The sequence below is a fragment of the Peromyscus leucopus genome, chromosome X (genome assembly GCF_004664715.2).
Source record: "Peromyscus leucopus breed LL Stock chromosome X, UCI_PerLeu_2.1, whole genome shotgun sequence".
NCBI classification, from domain to species: Eukaryota; Metazoa; Chordata; class Mammalia; order Rodentia; family Cricetidae; genus Peromyscus; species Peromyscus leucopus.
The window spans coordinates 12,501,958-12,527,334 of record NC_051083.1 but is presented as its reverse complement, the minus strand read 5'-3'; the positions used below and the strand labels follow the sequence as shown (position 1 = coordinate 12,527,334).

General features: G+C 44.7%; 1 protein-coding gene across 1 annotated transcript; it reads left to right on the top strand.

Moving 5' to 3' along the window:
• Positions 1-43: 43 nt before the first annotated feature.
• Positions 44-25,377, top strand: Atp6ap2 (ATPase H+ transporting accessory protein 2). The gene is made up of 9 exons (XM_028875931.2): positions 44-215; positions 7,072-7,202; positions 8,449-8,580; positions 15,798-15,893; positions 16,054-16,191; positions 17,454-17,507; positions 18,487-18,636; positions 20,078-20,197; positions 24,292-25,377. The coding sequence occupies exons 1-9, from the start codon at positions 176-178 to the stop codon at positions 24,481-24,483; spliced, it is 1,053 nt and encodes a 350-aa protein (XP_028731764.1). The 5' UTR covers positions 44-175; the 3' UTR covers positions 24,484-25,377.

The following is a 25,377-nucleotide window of genomic DNA, read 5'->3' as shown; positions in this document are numbered from 1 at the left end:
CCTGTGTAGCGGCGTAGTTGGCGATTGGCCGAGACCTAGTCCTGGAGTGGCTAAAGGGGTGGGGCCTAGGAATCGGAACCTTCGGGAGCGCGTCACCCGGTCGGGCTGCGGTGCTCCCTCGAGTCCCAGCGTCCCTTTTCGTGTAGCCCATCTCCGCTTCAGCCGCCGTGGCATCATGGCTCTGTTCGTCGCTCTCCTGTCCTTGCTGGTGACGGGTGAGCAGCCGGGGCGCACTGCGGGAGGCCGCGGAGCGTGGGGACCCTGGGCGGGCGCGGCTGCAGGCGGGGGCCGCAGTGGGGGCGGCCTGGGCTAGGCGGCCCTCTTCGGGGCTCCGGTCTATGATCTGGCCCGGGTGGCGCGGCCTGGTGGTCTCCGGAGCCGGGCAGGGCCACCTGGGGGCTCCGGAGCCGGCAGCAGCCTTTTGAGCGAAGGCGCGTTGCCGGATGGGACTCTGTCCTCCGGTCTGCCGGATCACACCTTCCCCGTTCAAGGCCCTTCGGAGGACGGGTTGCGTTTCTCAATACACCGTTGAACCGCAGCCCACTACCAAAAAGGGAAGAAGGTCGGCCAACGACTTAGCCGCCTCCGGCTGCTGTCTCCCTCGCACCCCCCCCCCCGCCGCCGCCTCCGTTTCTAATGATGTTATTAACAACGGATGAAACCTTGCCTCCCTCAAATTTGCCTCCATCGTTTTTTTTTATATGATTTTTTTATATGATTATTTCTTCAGGTGAACGCAGACGATCTCTCAGTATTGATTACAGTTCCCAGTTTGAAGGATTTGGAGACAAGGGTGTGAGTCATGCTTTTAGGGTCACATGTCAAATAAATGGTAGCTTTCTTAGTGGAACCTAGGTTCTCTAACACAGAACAAGAAGAGTGGAAATGAGCTAACGTTTGGCCTGTGGCTTGCGAATCATGTGATAATGCATTTCTTTTTACAGTAATCCTTAGAAGAGCGTTTCCTCATTTCGCAGTTTTAAATCAAGCTGGCATGACACAGGTAGTGTGTAACAAAGCTGGATTTGCAGGCAGATCGGTTGAGTTCCAAGTGGTGGGAATGCTGTGTGGCAGCTTGGGAGTAGTGGGGTTGAGATGGGTTGCAGACAGTAGCGAACAAGAAGTCAAGTGGAGTCAATAAAGGCGCACACCTTTAATCCCAGAAGTCTGGAGGCAGACGCAGGCAGATCACTGAGTTTTAGGCCAGCCTGGTCTACAGAATGAGTTCCAGGACAACCGCACAGAGAAACCCTGTCTAGAAAAAAAAAAGTAAAGTGGAGAACAGCCTTGGAGGAATGGATGTTTTGTGGCAAGAATACCTCAATACCTCACGCCTGTGCTGTGTGAGATGCTGGGAGGCCCTACTTTTGGAACGGGAGCTGAAAGTGATGTTTCTGAAAACCGAAGCTCTTCTCCACCCCTGGAGGTGCCCAGTGTTCTGTGTTAATAGTTGTAATTATTTCCAGGCCTCCAAAATGTTAGGATCTTCTCTGTTGTTGGCTCTGGAAAGGCCATTCTGATTTATTTATCAAGATACTTTGGGAATTCTTGAAGTATTTGGTAAGTGCTTGCCACAAAAGCGTGAGGACATGAGTCTGAACCCCAGCACCCATATAAAAAGCAGGGTAGAGTGGTGTGTGCTGATAATCTCAGGGCTGGGGGCATGGAGAGAGGTGGATCACTGGAAGTTCCTTGCTGTCCACTGTAGCTAATGCATGAGCTTCACATCCCAGTGAGAGACCTTGTCTGAAAAACAAGGTGGACAGTTCCTGAGGAAAGACGTTGGAGGTTGACCTTGGATTCCACATGCATGCATATACATACATGTACACACACACACACACACACACACACACACACACACACACACACGCACGCACGCACGCACACGCGCGCAAATATACTTTGGGAGAATTATTTTGTTTTAATTCAGTTTTCAAAGTTAAAAACAAAACCTTCCATCGACACCATGGTTTAGCTGGGCATTTGTTGAAATTCCATGTTTTAATATCGTGTCTGACATCTTTTGAAGTCTTGTCTGGCCTTGAATGCAGAGATCTGCCTGTCTGCCTTCTGAGTGCGGCTATGTTCAGCTCTGTGACATTTGGAGTCACTGAGGTTTAGGATTTGGGTTCGGTTTTTGTGTGAGATAAAATAATTGTTTCTCTACGTGGTTTGGGCATGCTGTCCTTGCTAAAAATGGTCTAGTTCACATAACAATCAGAGCTTCTGCATTGCTGGGTCTTGTCAGGTGAGTATACAGTATTATTTTCCACACTGACTAAGTGTGGTTAGTGGAAAACATCATTAAGAACTCTGATTTCACTGTTTACTTTAAAACAGTGTTAGGGAACTAGAGAGAACTAGGGAACTTGGGCTATGAATACCATGTTCTGAGGCATATTTGAAAAAGTTCAGATACTTAGCCTGGCGAAGAAGGACCAAGAGTTAACCCATGGAATTCATTAGAGCTATAATGTAAAGGAGGGAGCTGATTTGGGTGACTGATGTCCTCCGCGACAGAAGTAGCCTCTGTCCCTTTTTTAAATTGATTGATTCCAGCCATCACTTAGAGAAGCTCGCTGCACAAGACAGTGGAGTTCCCCGAGGGAAGGACATTGACTCTCCAACCTGGACTGGAGAGGCTCAAGGAACTTCCCCAGGGGAGGTACCTCCCAAGAAAAAAATGTGAAAGGTTGAGGTAGGGAAAATAATCTAGTAGAACAGCATGTGGAGGGGAGCACAGAGATATGAGAGCTGAAGAGCAGAGAGTGTTGCGATCTCAGAAATCAAGTTAGTGAGATGTCCAGGGGACATTTTGGATTTCCCTGCAAGGCCCTAGGGAATGAGCACCAGCAGTTAAGCAGAGGGTTGAATAAACAGATTTGTTGGGTTTGTTTGTTTGTTTGGTTGGTTGGTTGGTTGGTTGGTTGGTTGGTTGGTTGGTTGGTTTTTCGAGACAGGGTTTCTCTGTGTAGCTTTGCGCCTTTCCTGGAACTCGCTCTGTAGCCCAGGCTGGCCTCGAACTCACAAAGATCCGCCTGCCTCTGCCTCCCGAGTGCTGGGATTAAAGGCGTGCGCCCCACCACCCGGCTAGATTTGTATTTTGAAAATATGAAGAGAAAGCTGGATCTGAGGGTAGTATGACAGAGTAATAGGCAGCCGGCTTTAGCAAACCTGGTGAGGGACCACCGTGGTGGTGGTGGTGGGGGGGATTCAGGAAATAATTACGAAAAAGAGCAGCTGCAAGCAGTGGCGGCAGCGGATTGCTACGGTGCTGCAGAAGGATTGGAAGAGGACTTGTTCCAGCGGCTGGGTGGGAAGGAGACGGCAGAGGTCGGAGAGTTAGTGAGTCCAGGTTGAATCAAAGCAACTGTTGAGTCTAGGGGAGCAGTGAGCTCTAGAAGGAGCTGTCAATAGAATAGTGAGTGTGGAGGCCTAAGACTGGGGGAGATCGAGACTGGGAGTCAAAATCTGGGAGCTGGCAGTGTTTGGGGTGTTTGCAGCTTGAGGGTAGATGAGCTCAAGTCAGAGCGTGACGAAGAATTGGGTTAGTTCTCTGATCTTTCAAGTGGAGTATGCTGCATGATTCAGTTGAATACTGGAAGAAGGGACTAGAATTTCCATGTATGTCTTTTTTTTTAATCCTTTTATTTTAAATAGGAATGGTCATATTTAAACTTAAGTTTGTTTCCTGATTACATTGGATTATATTATAGAGGTTAAAATTTCTTTTTATGTGTGTTTTGTAATACAGTACAGATTTGTCACCAATTATTGTGTTATATAGACAGGTCGATGTGTTGGGCTACTTTCCATTTTTATGTTGAAAGAGCTGATCTTCAAAGCCTGGCACCACAGCTGCAAAGGATGAATCGGAGAGCTCAGCAGCAGTCAAAGGAACTGGAAGGCCAGGGGCCTTGTCTTTATCAAGGCCAAGATGGGATTTCAAAGACGGACTGCCAGTGTCAGATGTGTGGGGAAGTTAGGTGATTAGGGGCTGAGAATTGTGTTTTAGGGTTTGTGGGCTGTTTCAGTGGTGGGTAGAGACTGGGGGCCAAAGCAGGCAGCATGAGATGAAGCAAGAAAGCAGAGGATGAACTGTTGGTTCCTAGGTTCTTCCCCTGAAGGGAAGCATATTTGATTTAGAGATGCTTTTGTTTGGGCAAGACACCGGTAGAGGTTTTGATGGTTCTAAGTTCAGAATGGCAGCACCTAGGACTTGTTTTGTGCCCAGGAGAGGGAAATTGTAGTTCCAGGTGTGACTTCACTTGTTCATCAACTCAGCGGCATTTACGGAGCACTTGTGTGTCAGGCACTCTCCTCAGCCTCGGGACCAGAGGAACAAGACGCTGAAATCCCTGCCTCCCCGTAGCTTAGATAATGCAGGGACATCTTGTTCTGCCTACCTCCCTATAGTCACTTATCTGTTGATATGTAGCTATCAAAAAAACTGGATTAATAAATGGTAAGTGAATCATTTCTTGGGTGGATGGAAGAAAGCTGAACCGATCGTCAGACTACTCTTTTCTCATGGCTAGAGGTGAAGCGAGATGGCTAGGGACTTTGGGTGAGAGCCAGCCGGTGGCCTGGAATCTCTGGGCTTTCTCTGTGAAGCTGGGGACAGCTAATCTGGAGACTGACTGGAAGGGTAGATGCCTATTCGGTTCAGGACAAGGGAAAGGTTTTCAAAGAACTAGGACGATGGAGCGGCTCTAATTGAGGTGGCATTCCCCTATCACCGGTAGCATTCGAGGACAGCTGTCTGCCAGGCATCCTTGAGATGTGATGCCTGCAGTGTGCAGAAGTCTGGACAAGACCCTTTCTTATGACCCTAACTAAGGGTTTCAATGCAGTGGGCTAGTAAAGGGGGTTGTGAGGTGAGGCAGTTCCGTCATGGCGGCTCATGGGGGTTGAAGGCGTGGGGCCACATCTCAGAGCAAAGCTGACGCCAAGCGCAGCGATATTCCTGAAATGTGTGCGTGCTTGGCAAGTGTGGGCTTGCCTGGGTCCCAGCCTTTCCAGAGGAAGACTGACTGACCGTCAAGGCGCCTGAGGTGGTATGCTTTGAATTCGCCCTGAAGGCTCTGTAGAACTGCTGTTGGGTAACAAACCAAGATGTCTGGTGGTTACAGACACCCTTCAATTCTGCTACATTTTTTTTCCATTTGCCTTCAGCTGAAAGTTTAGAAGTCCTTGCTCTGGCCCTGGGCTGAACTGAAAGTCCTAACTGGTCCTACTGCACCTGCACCAGCCTCAGGCCTTTTATTTACTGTCAACACTGCCAAACCAAAACACCGACTCTTCATGCTCCTACTTCACTCACACAGCATAGGCTCAAGCATGTCTTTCTTGAGGTCACGGAGTAACACTGATGCCTCGCCAAAGCCTCTCTTTCCGAAGTTGGCCTGGCCAAGATTGCTTTTGGACTAAGTTTCCATTAGCTACTTGTCGTTCTAGGGGTGTGGCTCTGAGGTGGGATGCTTGCCACGAAGACACAAGAAAGCACTCAAACATGGGTGAAGAAGCAAATACTCCATCCTTAGGGGAGCCCGTTAAAACAGCCCCCTTTTCTTCTTGTCCTTGACTTTTCGCTGTAGATGCCATACGCTCTCAGTAGTTGGTACCGGGTGCCTTTGTCACCTTCCTGTGTCAACCAAAAACACTGTTCCTGGACTTGGTTTTCTGAATATGGTAACATATGTGCTCATGTGCGCGCGCATGCGCACACACACACACACACACACACACACGCACGCACGCACGCACGCACGCACGCACAGAGGATAATCCTCATTTTACTAAGTTGCCTATGAAGTATAAAGAAACATGCTGTATCCTAACCTCTAAAGATGTCCTGGCCTGCCAGAGTCTTATAGTAAAATAGGAATGTCCTATATTTGCATACTATAGAGAAATCTGATGACAGAATAATTCCAGGATTTCAGGTTCCCTTCCCTTTTAAGACCAGGGCTTTGGCTTTTTTGCTTTTTCAGTTCCAGAGAACTATCTGTGATTTCTGATTCTTGCTAACCTGTCATGGTCCCTTGTTAAGGGCCATCTATAGGAGGGTATCCACATCAGTAGTGAAACCCTCTCACTCCTCCAAGGCTCACAGCCATCTGAAACTCGAGTTCTAGGGGATCTGATACCTCTGAGGGCACCAAGCACCAACATGCATTCAGGCAGTGTATACATGTCTAATAAACAAATACATAAGAATAATGTAAGAGTCAACAGAAGGGCTAGTGAGGAACACTTCTTCCAGGCATGACATCATGGCAGTCTTGAACCCACAGCAGCTGTAATTAGATGCACAAGATTGGGCCCATCAACTTCCTGCCATGTACTGTGGAGGGCTCATGAAGCCTTGCTGTTCCCGGAGGGTTTATAGGCAGTTAGCAGTAGCTGCGGGAGGGAGTCTCATGAGCGCCCCCCCCCATCCCTGAGGAACTACAAGCAGTTAATGGTTGCCGGGGTGGGGGATTTTCCTGGTGTAGCCACTGGTAAGGTGCCCATATACCTGTAAATAATCCTTCACTCATGCTCCTGTCTGCAGACCTTGTTAATTCATTGGTGGTTCCCCCCAAAAGACATGGAACTAGAGAGAGACTAGTTAAGAAGAAGGAAGGGGGTCAGTGGGAATGGGGGTGTGTGAGAGGATTATATATCTATAAAAATACCATAATGAAAGTCATTATATTTGCTAATTTAAACTTTTAAAAAGGAACCCCCCTTGCACTGTCTCCTGTTCCAACAGCATATATGTACTTAAATTCTTGGAGTGATACTGGGGGACATGGTGGTGATACTGGGAGTCCAGCTTCAGTCTGGATAGCTGCTTCACATCTGCCCGAGCACGTGTGCCTGTGCCATGAAGACCTGGTGTTCCATCCCCAGCCTCCCGCCCCAGATTTCTCCATGTTTACGATGCAGTATTTTGTCCAAACATAATTTAGCATGTTCAGCCAGTGAGGAATGGGGGAAATGTCTTATGTTTAATAAACTTCAAGGTGGATATGAAAGATTTATAACGATGATAATTCATTTACCGATCTGTTTTCTCCTCAGGTGTTTTAGGGAATGAATTTAGCATATTAAGATCGCCAGGGTCGGTTGTTTTCCGAAATGGAAATTGGCCTATACCAGGAGATCGAATCCCAGATGTGGCTGCACTGTCCATGGGCTTCTCTGTGAAAGAAGTATGTGTACTTAAAAAAATGGTTGTAACTGCTTCTAAAACATTTTTATTGATTTCTTCCTATAGTCAAAGATAGCAAACAAACACACAGGTACATTGGCCACAGATTACAAACCTTTAAAGACTCATTGGTTTTTGAGGTAATCTTAGGTAAGTGTTCCTGAAACCAAGTCTTCATATATCATTATCAGTATAACTATGCATTCATCATTGTGAGAACCATCATTGTGTGTGGATGCATCTATCTAGTATGTTAAGTATATTTTTATTTTTAATTGACATGTAGTAATTTACATATTACAGGTGTGCCGCTATTAATAGGCTGTGTCATTTTTTTTAAGTGCAGGAAATAGATTTGCTACAAATGCTGAAATGCCTCCATACCTTATCTGAGGTTAGACTAACGCAGCCAGTGGCTGTGCTTTCCCAGAACGATGCTCTGACCTGTAGGAGGCCCTGGCTGCTGTCGTAGAGTGGCCTGGGTCCATTCACTCCAAGTGCCTGAAGCTCCGAGCTGAGGAGGAGGAGGAGGAGGAGGAGGAGGAGGAGGAGGAGGAGGAGGAGATGCCACTTGCTCTGTCCTGTTACACTCTCTTGCCACTTTAACTTGGCTGCTGATGCCATCAGTCACTTCTAGACTCCAAGCACTCTCAAAACCAACAGCTCTGCTTGGGCACTGCTTGGCAGTTGGGCTGTGGGTACAGCCCATGAGCTCAAGTTCCTTTAAGCATGATTGGTTCTTTACACTGAAGGGTGAAATTTGTACCTAGTTCTCTACAAGCTTAAATTTGACCACAAATGGCTGTTAAAAAACGCTTTATAAATAATTATTAGTAAATCAACATGAGTCACTGTTGAAGGAATTTTGTATATAAAGTGCTTAGTAGAGAACGTTTTGACAGTTGTGGCTGTCACTGCAAGGTAAAAGTGAGGCGGCACGTAAAGGAAAAATGATGCAGGGACGAGAACGACAGTTCATAGTCTGCGAAATGCAAAGCACACGGGGTTTGTTTGCTCGCTTGCTTTTTTACACAAAAGTTGGGAGCAAACTTTCCGATAAGAAGAAGGCAGACATCCATGCTGCCGCTTAGGAGATTGTAGCTGTTGTTTCGATAAGAGGCTTACTTCCCCTTTGAAAGCCCCAGCCAGGGTCATCCCAGAAGCCTTCACTCTGTTTCTAGATGTTCCTGGGGAGACAGTTTCCATACTTGAGAATTAAGCACTGTTTTGTGCTTTTCAACATTTAGGACCTGTCTTGGCCAGGGCTTGCGGTGGGTAACCTGTTCCACCGGCCACGGGCAACCGTTCTGGTGATGGTGAAGGGTGTGGACAAGCTGGCTCTCCCCGCGGGCGGTGTCATCTCCTACCCTCTGGAGAATGTGAGTATTTCTTAGATTAACTGGAGGCATTGGAAAACCTCCTGTCAGTTCACATGAATGCAAAGGATTTCTATGTAATGGTGTCGACAGCTCCCAAGATTAGTCTTGCTCTCTTGACTATTGCCTGTGCGGTCTCATCCCAGTGTCCCCATTGAATACGCGCGCATGTAATTTTAGTCTGTATCTTTCTTTGAAGGCTCTACTATCTTGCTTGTTCTCTCGTTTAAAGAATGAATTATATTCTAAACACACCTCTATTTTGAGTGCAACTTCTCTAAAACACAATTTCCTTTTAAATTCTTTTGGAAGTAGTTTCTTTAAAAAAAAAAATCCATGGTGATTGTACGCTTACTGGAAGTTGGCCATACTCTGTGGAGGAGAGTTCTAAGTTAAGAGATATGCCTCCTGTTACTTTTCTATTGCTATGATAGACTACCACGACCAAGTCCACTTCTAGAAGGGTTCCAGAGGGATAACAGTCCATGATGGCAGGGTGGAGACATGGTGATTGGAGTAGGAAGCTAACGGCTTACATTTTCAAATCAAGAGCAAAAGCCGAGGGAGCGAGTTCAGAAGGGCACAAGCCTAAGTTCTTCAAGGCCACCTCCAGTGACATGACAGGGTGCCAAAGAGGAAATGTCATGAGCAGGAGCTGAATCTGAAATTTTACTCTCCACAGAAGGCTAGGGGCCATAAAATGCTCCCGTTTGTTCTTAGGAAGAAGATTAGTAAAACTCCAGCTGCCCCAGAAGGGCTCGCTTGCCATTCTTGATTGCGAGGTCCCAAGAATCGCCTGAAAAAAGTCAGAATTATAGGTATAGGGAGGTTCCTTCCAAATTCAGATAATCTACCCTGGGCTCCTTTGATTGACAATTGAAGGTGAGCTGGGCGATGGTGATGCACGCCTTTAATCCCAGCACTCAGGAGGCAGAGGCAGGCAGATCTGTGAGTTGAGGTCAGCCTGGTCTACAGAGTGAGTCCTGGTATAGCCAGGGCTACACAGAGACACCCTGTCTTAAGAAAAGAAGAAGAAGAAAATGGAAGGTGAGTTGAATTTGCAACTTGAAGCGGAAAAGAACACAATAAAGCAGGTGAGGTAAACTTTCTCCTGGACCTATGGTTAACAGATCAATGTCAGAAATTTGCCAGATGCATTAAGGTTGAAGATGCAGCCTAGGTCCTATCCCCAGCACTGCAAAAATAACATCAACAAAACACATAAAGAAAAACTGTGGGACATAAAGGCAAAGAATGTTTACTATGAAGGATGGGTGGTACTTTTGTTTATGTTTTAATTTAATTTATAATTTGATTTATAATGTAGATTGTGATTCTTTAACTCATTTGTTACTTATAGATATTTTTCATTGCCAAATGTATGAGTTCTTTTTCAATAATTACTGTTTTAATTTCTAACTGCATTATATTGTAAACTGATCTGTGCTCACTTTGAGAAAATTTTTTAGACTTTGCTGTGGTCCTGTTTCCAAGTACATGTGGCATGCTTCCAGAAACATGTGGGCTAGAAATGTATTCATAGCTCAGTCGTGGAGTGCTTGCCTAGTGTGCAGGAAGCCTAGGTCCAGTTCTCAGCTACACACACACACACACACACACACACACACACACACACACACACACGCAGCCGTGAACTAGACCACAAGGCAGACCTGAGCACACAGTGAAGAACCAGTGTCTGTGTAATCATAGCCCTTGGGAAGCTGAGGCAGGAGGAGTGCTTCAAATTTGAGGCTAACCTGGGCTACATAGTGAGTTTGAGGCAAGCATGGGTAGCATAACGAGACCCTGTCTCAAAGACACCAAAACCCCATGTATTTGGACCAGCATGCCCTTTCCCTGTCCCCTTTCCCCTCGGTCCTGATAACACATCAGTCTGCTCCTGACTTCTGTGGAATCAGCTTCCTTAGATCCCACACATCAGTGAGATCATGGTATTTGCTCAGCACCAGGATTAGCTCAGTTAGTATAATGTTCTGACTTACCCATGTTGTCACAAAGGACAAGTCTCACTGTGTGTCATCCACTGCCTCCCTCCCCCGGCCTTTAAGGGCTAAATGGTATCTCTATTGTGTATATATGCTCCATTTTCTCCTTTTTCCTGTTTCAGTACTGGGATAGAACCTAGGATGGCTTGTACACTAGGCAAACCCTCTACCACTGACCTATAACCCCAGCCCTAGGACATTTTCTTTATCCATTTTTATAAAGACACCGTTTGCTTTCATATCTTCACTATTGTGACTAGTGCTGCGATGAACGTGGAAGTAGAGTAGATTTCTTTAGCATCCTGATTTCTACTTCCTTTAGATATGTGCCCAATGGGCTACAGAGATAGCTCGGTGCTTAAGAGCGTTTGCTGCTCTTGCAGAGGCCTGGCTTCAGTTCTCCCGCCACTCACAACAGCTTGTAACTCCAGTTCCTCTCCCTTCTGGCTTCGTCAGGCACCTGCACACACGTTACACACACATACATTCAGGCCCCCCGCACACATGCACATAAAATTAAAGACATAATAAATAACAAACCTTTAGATATAGCTCTAGAAGTAGCATAACTGGAGCATGCTTTAGTGATATAATGCACAGAATGATGGTGATTATAATAAAAATATTGTTTGGTTTGCTTTCTACTGCTGTGATAAACACCATGGCCAAAAGCAACTTGGGGAAGAGCGGGCTTATGTCAGCGTATGGTTTGCAACCCATCATGAACCAGGACAAGAACTCAGGGCAGGAACCTCAAGTCAGGAACTTGACTGAAGCACAGGGCATGGACAGCGCTCACTGGCTTGCCTCCGTGGCTTGCCTCCGTGGCTTGCCTCCGTGGCTTGCCTCCGTGGCTTGCCCAGCTTGGTTTTTATACAATGAAGGCCCACCTGTCCAGGGCTGGTACTGCCCACAGGAGGCTGGGCCCTCTGGCATGAATCACTAATCAAGAAAATGCCAGAGGTGGGCGGATCTCTGTGAGTTCAAGGCCAGGTTGGTCTACAGAGGGAGTTCCAGGATAAGCTCCAAAGTTACACAGAGAAAACCCTGTCCTAAAAAAAACAATGCCCCACAGACATGCCTAGAGGCCAATCTGATAGTGACATTTTTTTTCAATTGAGGGTCCCTCTTCCCAGATGACACTAGCTTGTATCAAATTGGCAGAACACTAACCATCATAAATATAGTGCACAGTTTTAAATTGTATATCAGCTTTTAAATGTTTTCACCACACAAAGCAGAAATCTCATCATTTCTGTTGTGAAGCAGAGAGCAAGAACAGAAAAGCAGTGATTGTGTGGTAGAAAGCTAGACTGCAGAAGCGATTCACATAGTCCTGAGAGTGAATGGTCACTGGTTTAATACCAGTTCTGCAGACTTCTCATGTAACCTTTGGGGCTGGGTGGAGTGGTCGAAAGAGTGTGGGTGGGGCAGAGAGTGGGCTGTGGTTGTGATATGGGAAAGCTAATTGCATTTTTGGTAGTGGATGGTAACTGGATGTTGCCTAGAAAATCAAGATGAGGTAATGGAAATGTTTTCTTTAGAGAGAGTGATAAAACCAAAAGGAGACCATTGAAGGACAAGAGAGTGAATGCCTCACTGGAGGGGAAGTGAGAGGCAGGCGGGGCGAGAGCTGTTCTCCTCAAACCACACTATGCAACTCTTGCACAGCCGTTTGTCAACGAGGAAAACATGGGTGCAGTACCCTGCTAAATACTTCAGGGCTTGAAGAGACAGGAAGTCACCTAAATTTCTAAGTTACTTAGAACTGAATATCGATAAACGTTCAGTAGATTTAAAAGCTGCCGGGCACAGTCGAAGTGGTCCGAAGGAGGCTCACAGCTGCGCGTGCTGTGCCCGCCTTTCGATTGCTAGGATTGGACGTTAATGAGCTGAAGAAAGCAGAGAAGTCTGCAGAGTGAATGCAAGGGAAGTGGGAAGAGAGAACGCTGAAGATCAAAGGGCACATTCTCTTCGCCGGGTGTTTCTGTAATTTGTTCTGTGATTTCTTTGAAGATCACCATGTATTTCAGTTATGCATAAATGTAAAAAATCCAGAGCACCATTTAAAGTTTAATAGCATAGAGAGAACCCCAAATGTGTTTTTTGAGACAAGGTCTCATGTGGCCCAGGTTGGCCTTGAACTCTGTGATGCCAAGACACTCACCACCAATGTATGTGGAGCTAGGAATTGAACCCAGGGCTTCATGTACACGAAGCTCTCACCAGCTGAGCCCCACCTACATTTAGCATTTGGAAGCAGACTAGCCTCACCTGACAAGAGTTCGTTGTATTGATTGGCCGTGATCAGCTCCTTGTATTTCTCTTGGAAGAAAATGAAGAAAGACATAGAAGGTCAGAGCACAGAGCCCATACAATCTAAAGGCAAAACTACCTTCGAATTCTCCTTGGCATGGCTTCCTCTACAAGTCAGCTAACTATTGTAGTTTCAAGTGATACTGATGGAGGAATTCTTAGACAAACATGCCTAGCTATCTAAAACAGTGTGAGAAAACAGTCGCTGTGTTCCAACCACTCAGGCTTTTCACTCTTTGAGCTTAGTCTCATATTTTTAGTCTATATAATTATTTTGCTTCCCAATCTGATATTTAACTCATTCATTAGCTTCTCCAGGTTGATTGCTAGGGGCATATCCTTCAGTCTTCAACTTTCCTGACCCAAGTGCTGGTCTATTAAGCCAGTGGTTCTCAACCTGTGGGTCACGACCCCTTTGTGGGCTGACTGACCCTTTCACAGGGGTCACCTAAGACCATTGGAAAGCATAGATATTTACATTATGATTTGTAACAATAGCAAAATTACACTTATGAAGTACCAATTAAATAATTTCATGGTTGGGGGGTTCCCACAACATGAGGAACAATACTAAAGTATCACAGCATTAGGAAAGTTGAGAACCACTGCAATAGGTGAAATGAGGTAGGCAGGTTTGTGTCATATCTGTTCCCACCCAAGCCTGAGGAGGTGAGCAGTGTGTTCACAAAAGGCAGACACTTGCAGAGGCTGGTGACAACATGCTTTTGTAAGCTTGATTGCTCTTCCTCCTCTCCAGTTTCTTGTGACCTCATTTTAGAAGTTTGGGAAGAGTTAATATGCATCTTGATGTAAGATAAAAGCAACGTGTGTGTTTGAGTCATAGAATCCTGAAATCGATGCCTTTGGTATGGGAGTCTGCTGGAGTCCAGCTCCGATCTGCTTCCACCTTTCAAAGAGTTCTTAGGTGGAGGAGAGAGGAATGAGAAAATATCAAATAGAAAGATAGACCTAGACAATGAGGAGAAAGACAGAGACACAGGATAGCTTCGGGAGGGCCCTGGGTCAATACCCAGCTGCCCAGTTTTATTCAAAAGGGCTTTTTATAATATACCAAGGGGAGGGGCAAAAGACCTCCCCCTTGCAAGATCAAAGCACTCTGTACAGCCAAATGTAGAACCTTCTAAATACCTGGTAATCACGCCCATGGCCGAATCATCCTATCATGCAGCCCTGCTGGATAAAGCAAACTCAGATGCTGTGACCTTGAGTAAGGTCTCACTAGGAAGCTTCTGTGGGCCACCACTGTTTGAATACTGGTATTTCATCTATAAGGTTACCTTCATTTCTTCCTGTACTGCGTTGGCATTCATTTGCTGCTTATAGACAGTGACCTTTAAGTAGTAAACAGAGCTACTGGAAGAAAAGTCACCAAGATATCTCCATTAAAACCAAAACACGCTGGGCGGTGGTGGCGCATGCCTTTAATCCCAGCACTTGGGAGGCAAGAGGCAGGTGGATCTCTGTGAGTTTGAGGCCAGCCTGGTCTACAAAGCGAGTTCCAGGAAAGGCGCAAAGCTACACAGAGAAACCCTGTCTCGTAAAAACAAAAAAAAAACAAAAACACACTGGGTACAGTGTAATTCAGACACTTAGGAAGTGGAGGCAGGAGGTTCACAAGTTTGAGGCCTTATAATGAAGCTACATAATAAGTTTGATGCCAGTTTGAAATAGTGTAGGGCAGAACAAGCATGGCATAGCATAGTTGTCCCCATTTTGGTTACCCCTAAAGGCAGAGGTAGGTGCTTTGGGAGCTCTGCGGGTGTTTCGTGCCTTAATCTAGTTGGGTTAGGATAGTGTACCCATTTGTAAATGTTTGCTAATCTATTTATCCCAGGTTTTAGACACTGTATTATATGTAAGTTGCACTTTAATATATCCAAGGGGCTGGAGAAATGCCTCAGCAATTAAGAGCAGTGGCTGCTTTTGCAAAGGACCTGGGTTCAATTCCCAGCACCCCATGGCAGACAGCTCACAATCATCTGTAATTCCAGATTCAATGCCCTCTTCTAGCCTCCTCCAGCATCAGGCACATAAATGGTACACAGACATACATACAGGCAAAATACCCATACACATTCAATAATAAAATAAAATAATGTTTTTAATTCAAATTAAAAAAACAGCTCTTGGGGCCAGCAAGAAGGTTCAGTGAACATACAAGCCTGGCAGCCTGAGTTCAATCCTCAGAACCCATGTAAAGGCAAAATTCTCTACCTTTACATATATGTCATGGCATGTGCACACATACAAGCACACACAGAAGTAATAAGTCTTTTGATAGGGCTGGGGAGGTGGCTTAGTAGGTAAAGGTAAAAGATAGAGAAAGACCATAAAGTTGGGTGGGTAGCAAGGTGGATACATCTGGGAGGAGTTCGGGGAGGGGGAAACATGATCAAAATATATTATGTGAAAAAAAATCACAAAACATTGCTGCTGATTCAATGGAACCATAAAGAAGAATGAAAAAACCATGTCATTTGCAGAAAAAAAAAAAATGAGTAGAACAAGAAGTGGTTGCATTAAAGCAAGACAAGCCAGACTCCAAAAGTGAAATATTACATGTTTTCTCTCATGTTGAAAGCAGAATTCAAAAAGAAAAGAGACAACCAAAACAGAGTAGAGTGACTAGGGGAGGCCCTGGGGAAAGGGGAGAAGGGAGGGTGAGGGATGGTAGAAGACGGATGGTCTCCTGGTGAGAGCATCTATGGAAGCATGGACAGCATGGTAAACCTACCAGTTAATATACAACCAGTTACTCTACATCAATAATAATGTAAAATGCTTGTTCCTCCCGGGGCTCCTTGCTTATGCCCTCTGGATTTTTCTCTTCACTTTGTCTCACAAACTAACTGTGCTTTCCCTCCTGCGTTTCAGGCAGTTCCTTTTACTCTTGACGGGGTTGCAAATTCCATTCACTCCTTATTTTCGGAAGAAACTCCTGTAGTTTTGCAGTTGGCTCCCAGTGAGGAAGTAAGTGACAGAGTTTTTATTTCACTTAGAAATAAAGATATAAAGAAGTGTTATTTAATGAGAGTTTTAAAGTAGTTATATGAAGAAAGCTATACAAAGTCTATATGTGGAAATGAATCCACAGCAGGCAGTTAACCAGAGTTCTGGATTCTTCTTGTAGAGAGTGTATATGGTGGGGAAAGCAAACTCCGTTTTTGAAGACCTTTCAGTCACATTACGGCAGTTACGTAATCGCCTGTTTCAAGAAAACTCCGTCCTCACCTCTCTTCCCCTCAATTCTCTGAGTAGGAATAACGAAGTAAGTAGTTGAGTTGTTGAGAGCATAACTGAATGCCATTGTTAAATTCCCATTCTACATGCTACTCGAAACTTTAGCAAGACTGAAAGGTGTAGAACATGAAAACTTGGGCGCAGTTACTGCTGGAGTGCATTCTTCCTTCCCTTGGCATAGTGTTCATGAATAAACACCTTCCTCTGGCTTGCACTTTTTTTTTGCAGGGGTCGGGGGTTGGTTTTTCAAGATACGGTTTCTTTGTGTAGCCCTGGCTGTCCTAGAGCTCACTCTGTAGACCAGGCTGGCCTTGAACTCACAGAGATCTACCTGCCTCTACCTCCCTAAGTGCTGGAATTAAAGGTGTGCACCACCACCACCTGGCATGTAAATACTTTTGCATTCTCATACCAGTGTTCCCAGTTAATCCAGACAAGCCACAATCCAGTCTTCTTGGTGGCTGGTTGAGCTGTGTAGACCTGGTGACCTGATGCCATTATTCATAGCCGTTGCTAATATGGAGTCCCATTTTTCAGGATATTGCAGTAGAGAGAGACATTCTTCCTTCCTTCCTTCCTTCCTTCCTTCCTTCCTTCCTTCCTTCCTTCCTTCCTTCCTTCCTTCCTTCCTTTTTTTCTTTCTTCCTTTTATTTATTTATTTTTTGAGATACAGACTCACTATGTAGCCCTGGCTGGCCTGGAACTTACCGTGTAGATGACCTGACCTCAAACTCCCAGAGCTCTGCCTGCCTCTCTTTCTTGGGTCCTGAGGTTAAAAGGGAGGGCATGTACCACCACGCCTGACAGCCATCCCTACTTTTGGCTCTTGTCCTTTATAGTTGTTATGGGTGGCTAGGAACCACCATTCTCGATTCTCCGCTTTGGAAAGTGTTCACGGCAAGAAGTAAGCTGGTCCACTTGTAGGACTTAAGATAGTCTAGGATCCCTCGGTCCCCTGAGGCAAACTACAGCAGTGTCCATGCTCAGGCTCGGTTCCATCAGAAGTAGAGCTGTTAAGTGGCCGTCACTGTACTAGGGAGCGGCCATCACCTGTCTGTTAGTTAGCAAAGAATGTTTTAGGTGCAGCTTTTCCTGGTGCTGGCCTTGAGCCCAGGGCCCTGCACATACTAAGCAATTCTCTACCACTGAGCCGCCTCAGGTTTCAATTACAGTAAATCTACCAAGGGGAGGGAACTTATCAAAACCGACTCGATTGGTGCTCGTACTGTGTTGTACTCTCCTGGCTAAACGACGGTCCAGCTCTCTAATGTGTGTCTTGGTCTCTGAAGGCTGACCTGCTCTTTCTTTCTGAACTGCAAGTGCTCCGTGACATTTCGAGTTTGGTAAGTAGACTGCTCGAGCTTTCGAGTTCTGTCTGGTTCAGTTCTGAGAAAATCTTTCCATGGAAAGGAAGCCATTTGAAAAGTTTAAGCCTGCCCCAGATTTACGACCCCATGAGAACAGGAAACAGTGGTGGGGGAATGCTGAGTTCTGTCCCGTGGTAGTGGTCATTGCTCTGGCATTTCTGCCTTCAGGAGCGGCCGTAAATCCTCGAAGAACGCAGTCCTGGGAATGAAACTCTCCTGCTCTAGCTGCAGTTTGGCCATCTACTCCTTGTCAGACACTGACATTGATTCCCATGTCTGTAGCTATGGATCCAAAATAGGAACAACAGTTAGGGGGATTAATAGCATCAACCAAGTAGAAAAGGAAAAAAAAAATCTATCTACAAGTTACCTTTTGGTGAATGCTTTTTATTTTCATTTTTTAAATTTTTTTATATATATTTTTTTGAGACAGGGTTTCTCTGTGTAGCTTTGCGCCTTTCCTGGATCTCGCTCTTTAAAATCATCCTCATGACTGAAATGGATCTTCTTAGTTGCCTGCTAGCTTGTGAAGTTGTTTCCCAAGCCTTTTTTATCGGGGCTTCTTCAAGAAGTTAGAAAGCTTGGTGCCAGAGGCCAGTGAGGTCTGGGAGGGTATGCAGGAAGAAGACTGTTCAACCATTCCTGGCATTATATCAGTCCAACCAGTTACTGCTTCGTGCCTTGTCTCCTATCCAAGTTTTGTTTGTTTGTTTGTTTTCCCTTTTTGGTTTTCCTGTGACTCCCGAGCGCTGGGATCATGTCTAAGTTTTTAAAATTAAGCAACGAGATTTGTACTGGATTGATCAGAAACCCGTTTCCGGGAGTTCTCGCTGCCGGGTTAAACTGGATTTGTGGTGCAGTGCACTGTGATGGTTCTGTGGCTGTCTTCTTTAGTCTAGTGTATAACCTCACTTGGTTGTGTTTAGCATCTCATTTCGTTATCTTTTGTTCTAAGTTGTCTCGTCATAAGCATCTAGCCAAGGATCATTCTCCCGACTTGTATTCACTGGAGCTGGCGGGTTTGGATGAACTTGGGAAGCGCTATGGGGAAGACTCTGAACAATTCAGGGATGCTTCTAGGATCCTTGTGGATGCTCTCCAAAAGGTAAATACCAATGTTACCGGTATAAGAGAGGTTGGCGTGTGACCATTTTAGTCTCTTCATGGAAAAATCTTTTGTGGAATGCTGTTGATTGAAGTCGTTTCTTTTTTCTCTGTGTGAGGGTAGAACTCTGGGTCTCACACATGCTAATCAAGCAAGTGGTCTACCGCCAAGCCACACCCTCAGTCCAGCTCAAGTCTTACTTGACTTGTTTTGAAGGTCCTCTAATTATTATGTATAAAAATAGTGTAGGGGTCAGGTTGAGAATATAGCTTATGGTTAGAGTGCTTGCCTAGCGTGCATGAGGCCTTAAGTTCAAGTCCCAACATCACCATCACAACAGAAGAATGGTGTAGGATCAGAGGTATAGGGAGAAGGTGCGGTAGCATGTCTATAATCCCAGCTCTTGTAGATAAAGGCAGGGCAATCACAAGGTTGGGGCCTCCCTGGACTTCAAGGTAAGACCCTGTCTCAAAAGATCAAAATCAACCAATCCTTAGTAAAAACAAAACAAAAAAACAAAAGCGTGTGTGTGTGTGTGTGTGTGTGTGTGTGTGTGTGTGTGTGTGTGTAAGTGTGATCTCTTTCCAGTGCTAGTGGTGGCAGTTGTGTGTTTGTGGATTGTGACAATATACGTGACCTAAATCGTAGCATTTTAACCTCTCTTCAGTCTATCTCAGTGGTGGTGAGTGTATTCACACTTATGCAAGACCGTCATCACTGTCCATCCCTAGAAGGTTTTCATCATCCCCGTCTGAAATGTCCATGAAGCACTATGAGCTAATGAAGTTGTCCATGATTAACCAAAGACCACTTGGACAGAGTCCTTCATTTCCCTTTCTGCTTTCATTCCCAAATCTACATGCCAGCAAGTTCAGTCTCCAATTTGATTTAAATATTTGAATGTATATTAAAGCTTAACTCTTTACTGACTATTTTAACATAAGCAAACCAGTAAGGCTCTCCTGTTTTAGACACTGTACATTAAAGCTTATACATGTTTGTAAATAGGTATTAATATTACATACGATGCAATTATTTGTAAAGCTACAAATCATTTTAACAAATATATATTTGACCAGTCACAGAAATGATCGGTATGTGAGGTAGTGTATATGTTAACTGGCTAATTTATCCATTTCACAATGTATATATATTTTGAAACAATCCTTTGTATATGAGATTTATATTCATAATTCTTGTCATTAGTCCCTAATCAATAATATAACAACTATCCACATAGCATTTCAATAATTTCTAAGCATAGGAAATACTATGCCATTTCATATAGGAGTATAGAGTTTATAGTCTGTAGAAGTTCTAGAACCAGTCCCCAGTGGGTACCAAGGAACAATTTTATAAAATATTTCTTAACCCAAAATACAAATGTAAACAAAATGTGTGTATGTTGCCGTTTATCATAATGTCAATAACTGACTTTCAGTTTGCAGATGACATGTACAGTCTCTATGGTGGGAATGCAGTGGTCGAGTTAGTGACTGTCAAATCATTTGACACTTCCCTTGTGAGGAAGTCAAGGACCATCCTTGAAGTAGAAGAAGAGGTGAGTATGTTTTTAGATCCTGTTTTAAAACTGTGAGACTAACTTACTTTAAAGAATAAAACCCTGTGCCAGCGGCGGCGGTGCACGCCTTTAATCCCAGCACTCGGGAGACAGAGACAGGCGGATCTCTGTGAGTTCAAGGCCGGCCTGGTCTACAGAGTGAGTTCCAGGACAGCCAGGGCTACACAAAGAAAAACAAAACAAAAAGAATAAAACCCTGGGCTACTGGCAAGATTGCTCAGTGAGTGGGTTTAAGTCTCAGAACCCACGTGATAGAAAGAGACAAAGGGACTCTTGGAAGTTGACCTCTGACCTCCACACCCACACACTTACAAACACGCAAACACAAAATAAATAAAATGTAATTAAAAAGTTAGAAATCCTGGAGCCGAGGGTGGCTGTGTAGGCCTGTAATCCTAGCACTTGGGAGGTAGAGACAAGAGGCTCTGGAGTTCAAGATCATCCTTGACTGCATAATGAGCTTGAGGTCAGTCCTGCCTCGATAACCTCCCTGCAGAAAAAAACAAAACAACTGAAAAACAAAGGATCAAATTCTGTGTTGCTATAGGTGACATGAATGAGTAGTTAGTAAACCAGAAAGAATTTCAGGGAAGACTTAGCTTTCTTTCCCGGTCAGCTAGGTTTGTGCTTCTGCTGGTGATTCTAGGTTCCCTGGGCTTGCCGTCAGGTCAAATATAAATTCTTGAGCAGGGAGTGAAAGGAAGCCTGTCGCTGCTGGCAAGATTATTAATGTTCAGGAGCCATCAGAAGTTGATGCAAGGGAGTAGTGTGCCTCTCTCTGCTCTCTCTGCTATGGAGTCTGCTTTTCTAGAGAGACATTATTCTTGTGACCCAGTTCCTCGTTTTTCTGGGACCCTTTGCATACACCTCTTTATAATTTTGATTTCGCTTATCAGTAGTTCAGTATGGATCTTGCTTTCTTGCTTCGACTAAAAGTACACAGAGCAGCAGGCGGTTCTCAACCTGAGTCACAACCCCTTTGGGGGTTGAATGACCCTTTCACCGGCTACCTAAGACCATCAGAAAATACAAGATATTTACATTACAATTCATAACAGTTAGGAGGTAGCAATGAAAATAATTTTAGGGTTGGGGTCAGCACAGCATGGGGAACTGTATTAAAGGGTCGCAGCATCAGGAAGGGTGAGAACCGCTAACATAGAGGGTCGGAGAGAAGCTGGATGGCCATGGTAAAATGTGTGTGTCTGCTTCATGGTCTCACACCCACACAAAGCCTCAGCACACTAGACAGTGGTGAGAGATCGATGCAGGGCTCCATCGCAGCACACAGCTAAGAATGTTACTAGCCTGGCATGGCAATTCACACCTGTAATCTCAGCGCTTGGGAGGTAGAGGCAGGAGGGTCAAGGACTTCAGAACCACCTTCGGCTACAGAGTAGGTCGCGAGCTAACCTGGGCAGGGCTCCATGAGACTTTGTCTAAGAAAAGTGAGGCTGGTTAGCTCCTCCACCACTTGCCATCAGATGCCCAGCCTTTCTACACGGTCCCCTTTGGACCCATTTACAGGGTCCCCCGTGCTCAGTCTTAAGGAGCAGTGTGGGAGTTGCAATGAAAAAGCGGTATATAGCCAGTACCAATTTCAGACAGTCCAGAGGTGCCTGCCTGGAGATTGTTGCCTTCCAGATTGAGCTGAGATGGAAGGGTATCTGTTTAAGACTGTTTGAGTATAAAACATGGGGAAGACTAACCAACCATGGAGTTCAGTATAGCTTAAGCAACAAACATCAAAATTAGACCCCAAGAGCATCAAATAACATGGGTATAACCCATAAAATAACACTTAGATCTGATTAACAGGAGTGCATTATTTGGGGTATAAACCATTCCTTGGAATATCATTTCAGTTTGGTTGGGCACCTGCTCTCAGGGCCCATCACTCTCCTGCAGTCCCAGTACCCTTAACTGTATACTGTGTCTCCAACTACACAGAGGACAAGAGGCCCCGGGTGAGTCGGGATTTTCTGAGTGTGTGATGGTTTCAGATTAGGCTGTAGTGAGGATTGCACACTTCTATGCAATACATATACACTCAAAGTGGGTGTGAAAAGGAACTGATTTAGTAAATGTACATAAATCCAAAAAATAGGTGCTTGACAGTGTAAAATCCTTTGGGTCAACTTTGAGCTCCCTGCAGGAAAATGCACGTATCTGTGAGCCCATCATCTCCTCTCTCCAGGTGAAATCTGTCTTCTGTTACTTTAAGCAGTGGCAAGAGTTTAAGGAACTAAGCCAGGCATGAGGAGGGTACACAACTGTAGCCCCCGAATTCTGGAGGTGGAAGCAGGGGGGTTGTAAAATCCAGGCCAGCTAGGGCTGGAGAGCAAGTCAACCATCTCAACAAAAAAGACTTTGGTTGTATGGAACACTTGCCAAGTGTCCACAGGCTCTAGATGGGTTCCTTAGCACAGAAAAAGAAAAATCAAAGCAGCAGCAGCAGCAGCAGCAGCAGCAGAGCAGCTTAAAGGCCTGTCTGCTGAGTCTGCACGGCACACCAGGGGTGGGAGCCGTGGGAACACTGCCAGACACCCCGCCTTCGTCGTGTCTCCCCGCTTGGCTCTGCTTCCAGCTGGCCCTACCCACCTCATCCTCTGCACTGTCATCCGTTGTCTTTGTTTTTGCTTTGAGTCAGGGTCTCTCTGTGTAGCCCTGGCTGGCCTGGAGCTCCCTAATGTAGACCAGGCTGGCCTCGAACTCACAGAGATCCGCCTGCCTCTGCCTCCCAAGTGCTGGAATTAAAAGCGTGCACCACCACCACGACACCAGGCTAAGTTAACGTTATTTATAAGGCAAATCTGATTTTGTCAGTTACTTCTGCCTGAAATCGGTCAGTGGTGTCTCATTGCTTAAAGATTCAAGTCCAGGTCCTCCATAGCTTCCTAGTTCCAGCTTCATCTCCAGCCATTGTCCTGCTTTTGAAATTTTCTAGCCAGAGTGAATGATGTGCCCCAAATGATGCCTTTCCCAGAATAAATTCAGCTTTTCAGACAGTGTAGACAAGGAATTGATCTTCATCCCCCAAGGCCTGGCATGCATACCACTTCAACATGGACAATACAGTTGAAACATCATGTGTTTTTCAGTTTAAGTTGACCACACCTACGTTTCTTAAGTAGGTACCCTTTAATATAATTAAAGGGTAAATATTAATACTATATCGTTTGAGAGAATGCTTGTTTTTGGCAGGTCCTCTTATCTTATCCCTCTGCCCTCTCCTGTATTTTGCTCTTGAGTTTGACCCCTTCCCTATTTTTAAATGATGCTGGGAATGGAATCAGACCTTCAGGCATTGTAGGCAAGCCTGTACCACTGCGCCACCCCCAAACCCTGCTATCCTCAGTATTTATGTGACTCCCTTCCTTTATAGTTTGACTGTATATATATTTATTTATGTTGTTTATTTGTTTGTTTGTGGCAGGGTCTCTCTATGTAGTCCTGGTTAGCCTGGAACTTACTATTGTAGACCAGGCTGGCCTCGAACTCATAGAGATCCTGCTACTTCTGTCTCCTGAGTGCTGGGATCAAAGGTGTGCTCTACCATGCCCAGCCTAGTTAGTCTTAAACAGTGCTTCAATTTACCCAGGTTTGAATTCTGTCCGAATGGAACCACACTACATGCATGTTTGGGTGTTCTGTGCTCAGTGCGATTTTTCAAATATGGAGAGGAGTCATTTTACTGCTCTGTGTCCTGTTGTCTGAACATGCCACAGTTGTCCATTCTGTTGAAGATACTCTTCTCCGTGTCTCTTGGTACAAACAGAGAAGTTTTTGTTGGAGGCTGGGCTTACTGGATCACAGGAGCTGCAAACCTTCGCTTGCATTGCTTACCACTGAATCTTCTCACGAAGTTGGACTTTCTTCTGTGAGCAGCCATGCCAGTGTCTTCTCCAGGAAGTGACCCATTCTTGCCTCCTCCAAGGCGAGATAGGTCGCTTTTACTCCACTTAGGAATTCCTAAGTGTCTGTTAGACAGCAAGTCATAGACATTAAATGAGAATAATTCTTCTAATCCGAAAGTTCTTTCCTCTTGATATTTTTTCCTTTCTTCATTGTAGATTACTGAAATTCCCTATAACCTTGCATATAAGTATAATTTGGAGTATTCAGTGGTTTTCAACATGGTCCTGTGGATTATGATCGGCTTGGCCTTGGCTGTGATTATCGTCTCTTACAACATTTGGAATATGGATCCTGGATATGATAGCATCATTTATAGGATGACAAACCAGAAGATTCGAATGGATTGAGTTTTCCTTGTGCTAGCCTTAGACAGCAGGTTTGGTATTGGTTGTTCTGTTAAAGTATATCTTTAGTGTGGTTTAAAGTAAACAGTATACCTTAAATTTATTTTAAAGAAAACATAGATTTTTGTTCTGTATTTTGTGAGTGCCTGTGGTTTCTTTAGAGTGATTTATAGTGTTGACTCAAAATGAATTGTAATATAGATTCCATAATATGCTCAAATATTGTTGACATAGCCATTTAATATTGTAATTTCATTCCATTTAATACATTTGGAAATATGCACTGAAAGAAATGTAAACCACTTAGAATAGTTGTGTTATTCATGTTGGAGAATGCACTGGGTTTCTTAGAGAAGCTTTTAAATGCTTGAGTTCCTTGCACAGGATAGCTAAATCCTAGTTGAGCTGTTATTCACTATGAACCATTTGTAAATGTCTTAATCTGATGTAAATATCTCTGAGACAGGAGAGAAGATTTTAACTACGAGTAGCCCAAAAATACTGGATATGCTTATACAATCGCTTAGTTTTGGAAGTGTGTGTGATTGGCAGGCTAGCTGTTTTTAATCTCTTCTGCAAGTTTCGTGATCCATGTGGTTTAGTAGAGATATTAAAAATATTAAAAATACTATGTTGATTTCAGAAGAATATAGCTTTGTGGAGTATGGATGCTTGTAATTAGATATACAAAAACAAATCTGTGGGGGATATCTTGAAGCATGAATATAAAATATTTTTATTTCCCTAACTTTTCCCCCTGTGAAGTTACTCTGGTTTGTGTATGCTACAGCTTCATTCTGTAGATTATTAAGTGGAAGTGGATGATTGCTACTGTTCATATGGAAATGGACCAATATCTATATAGAGTGACAAATAAAGTTAATGATTCAAAATCTG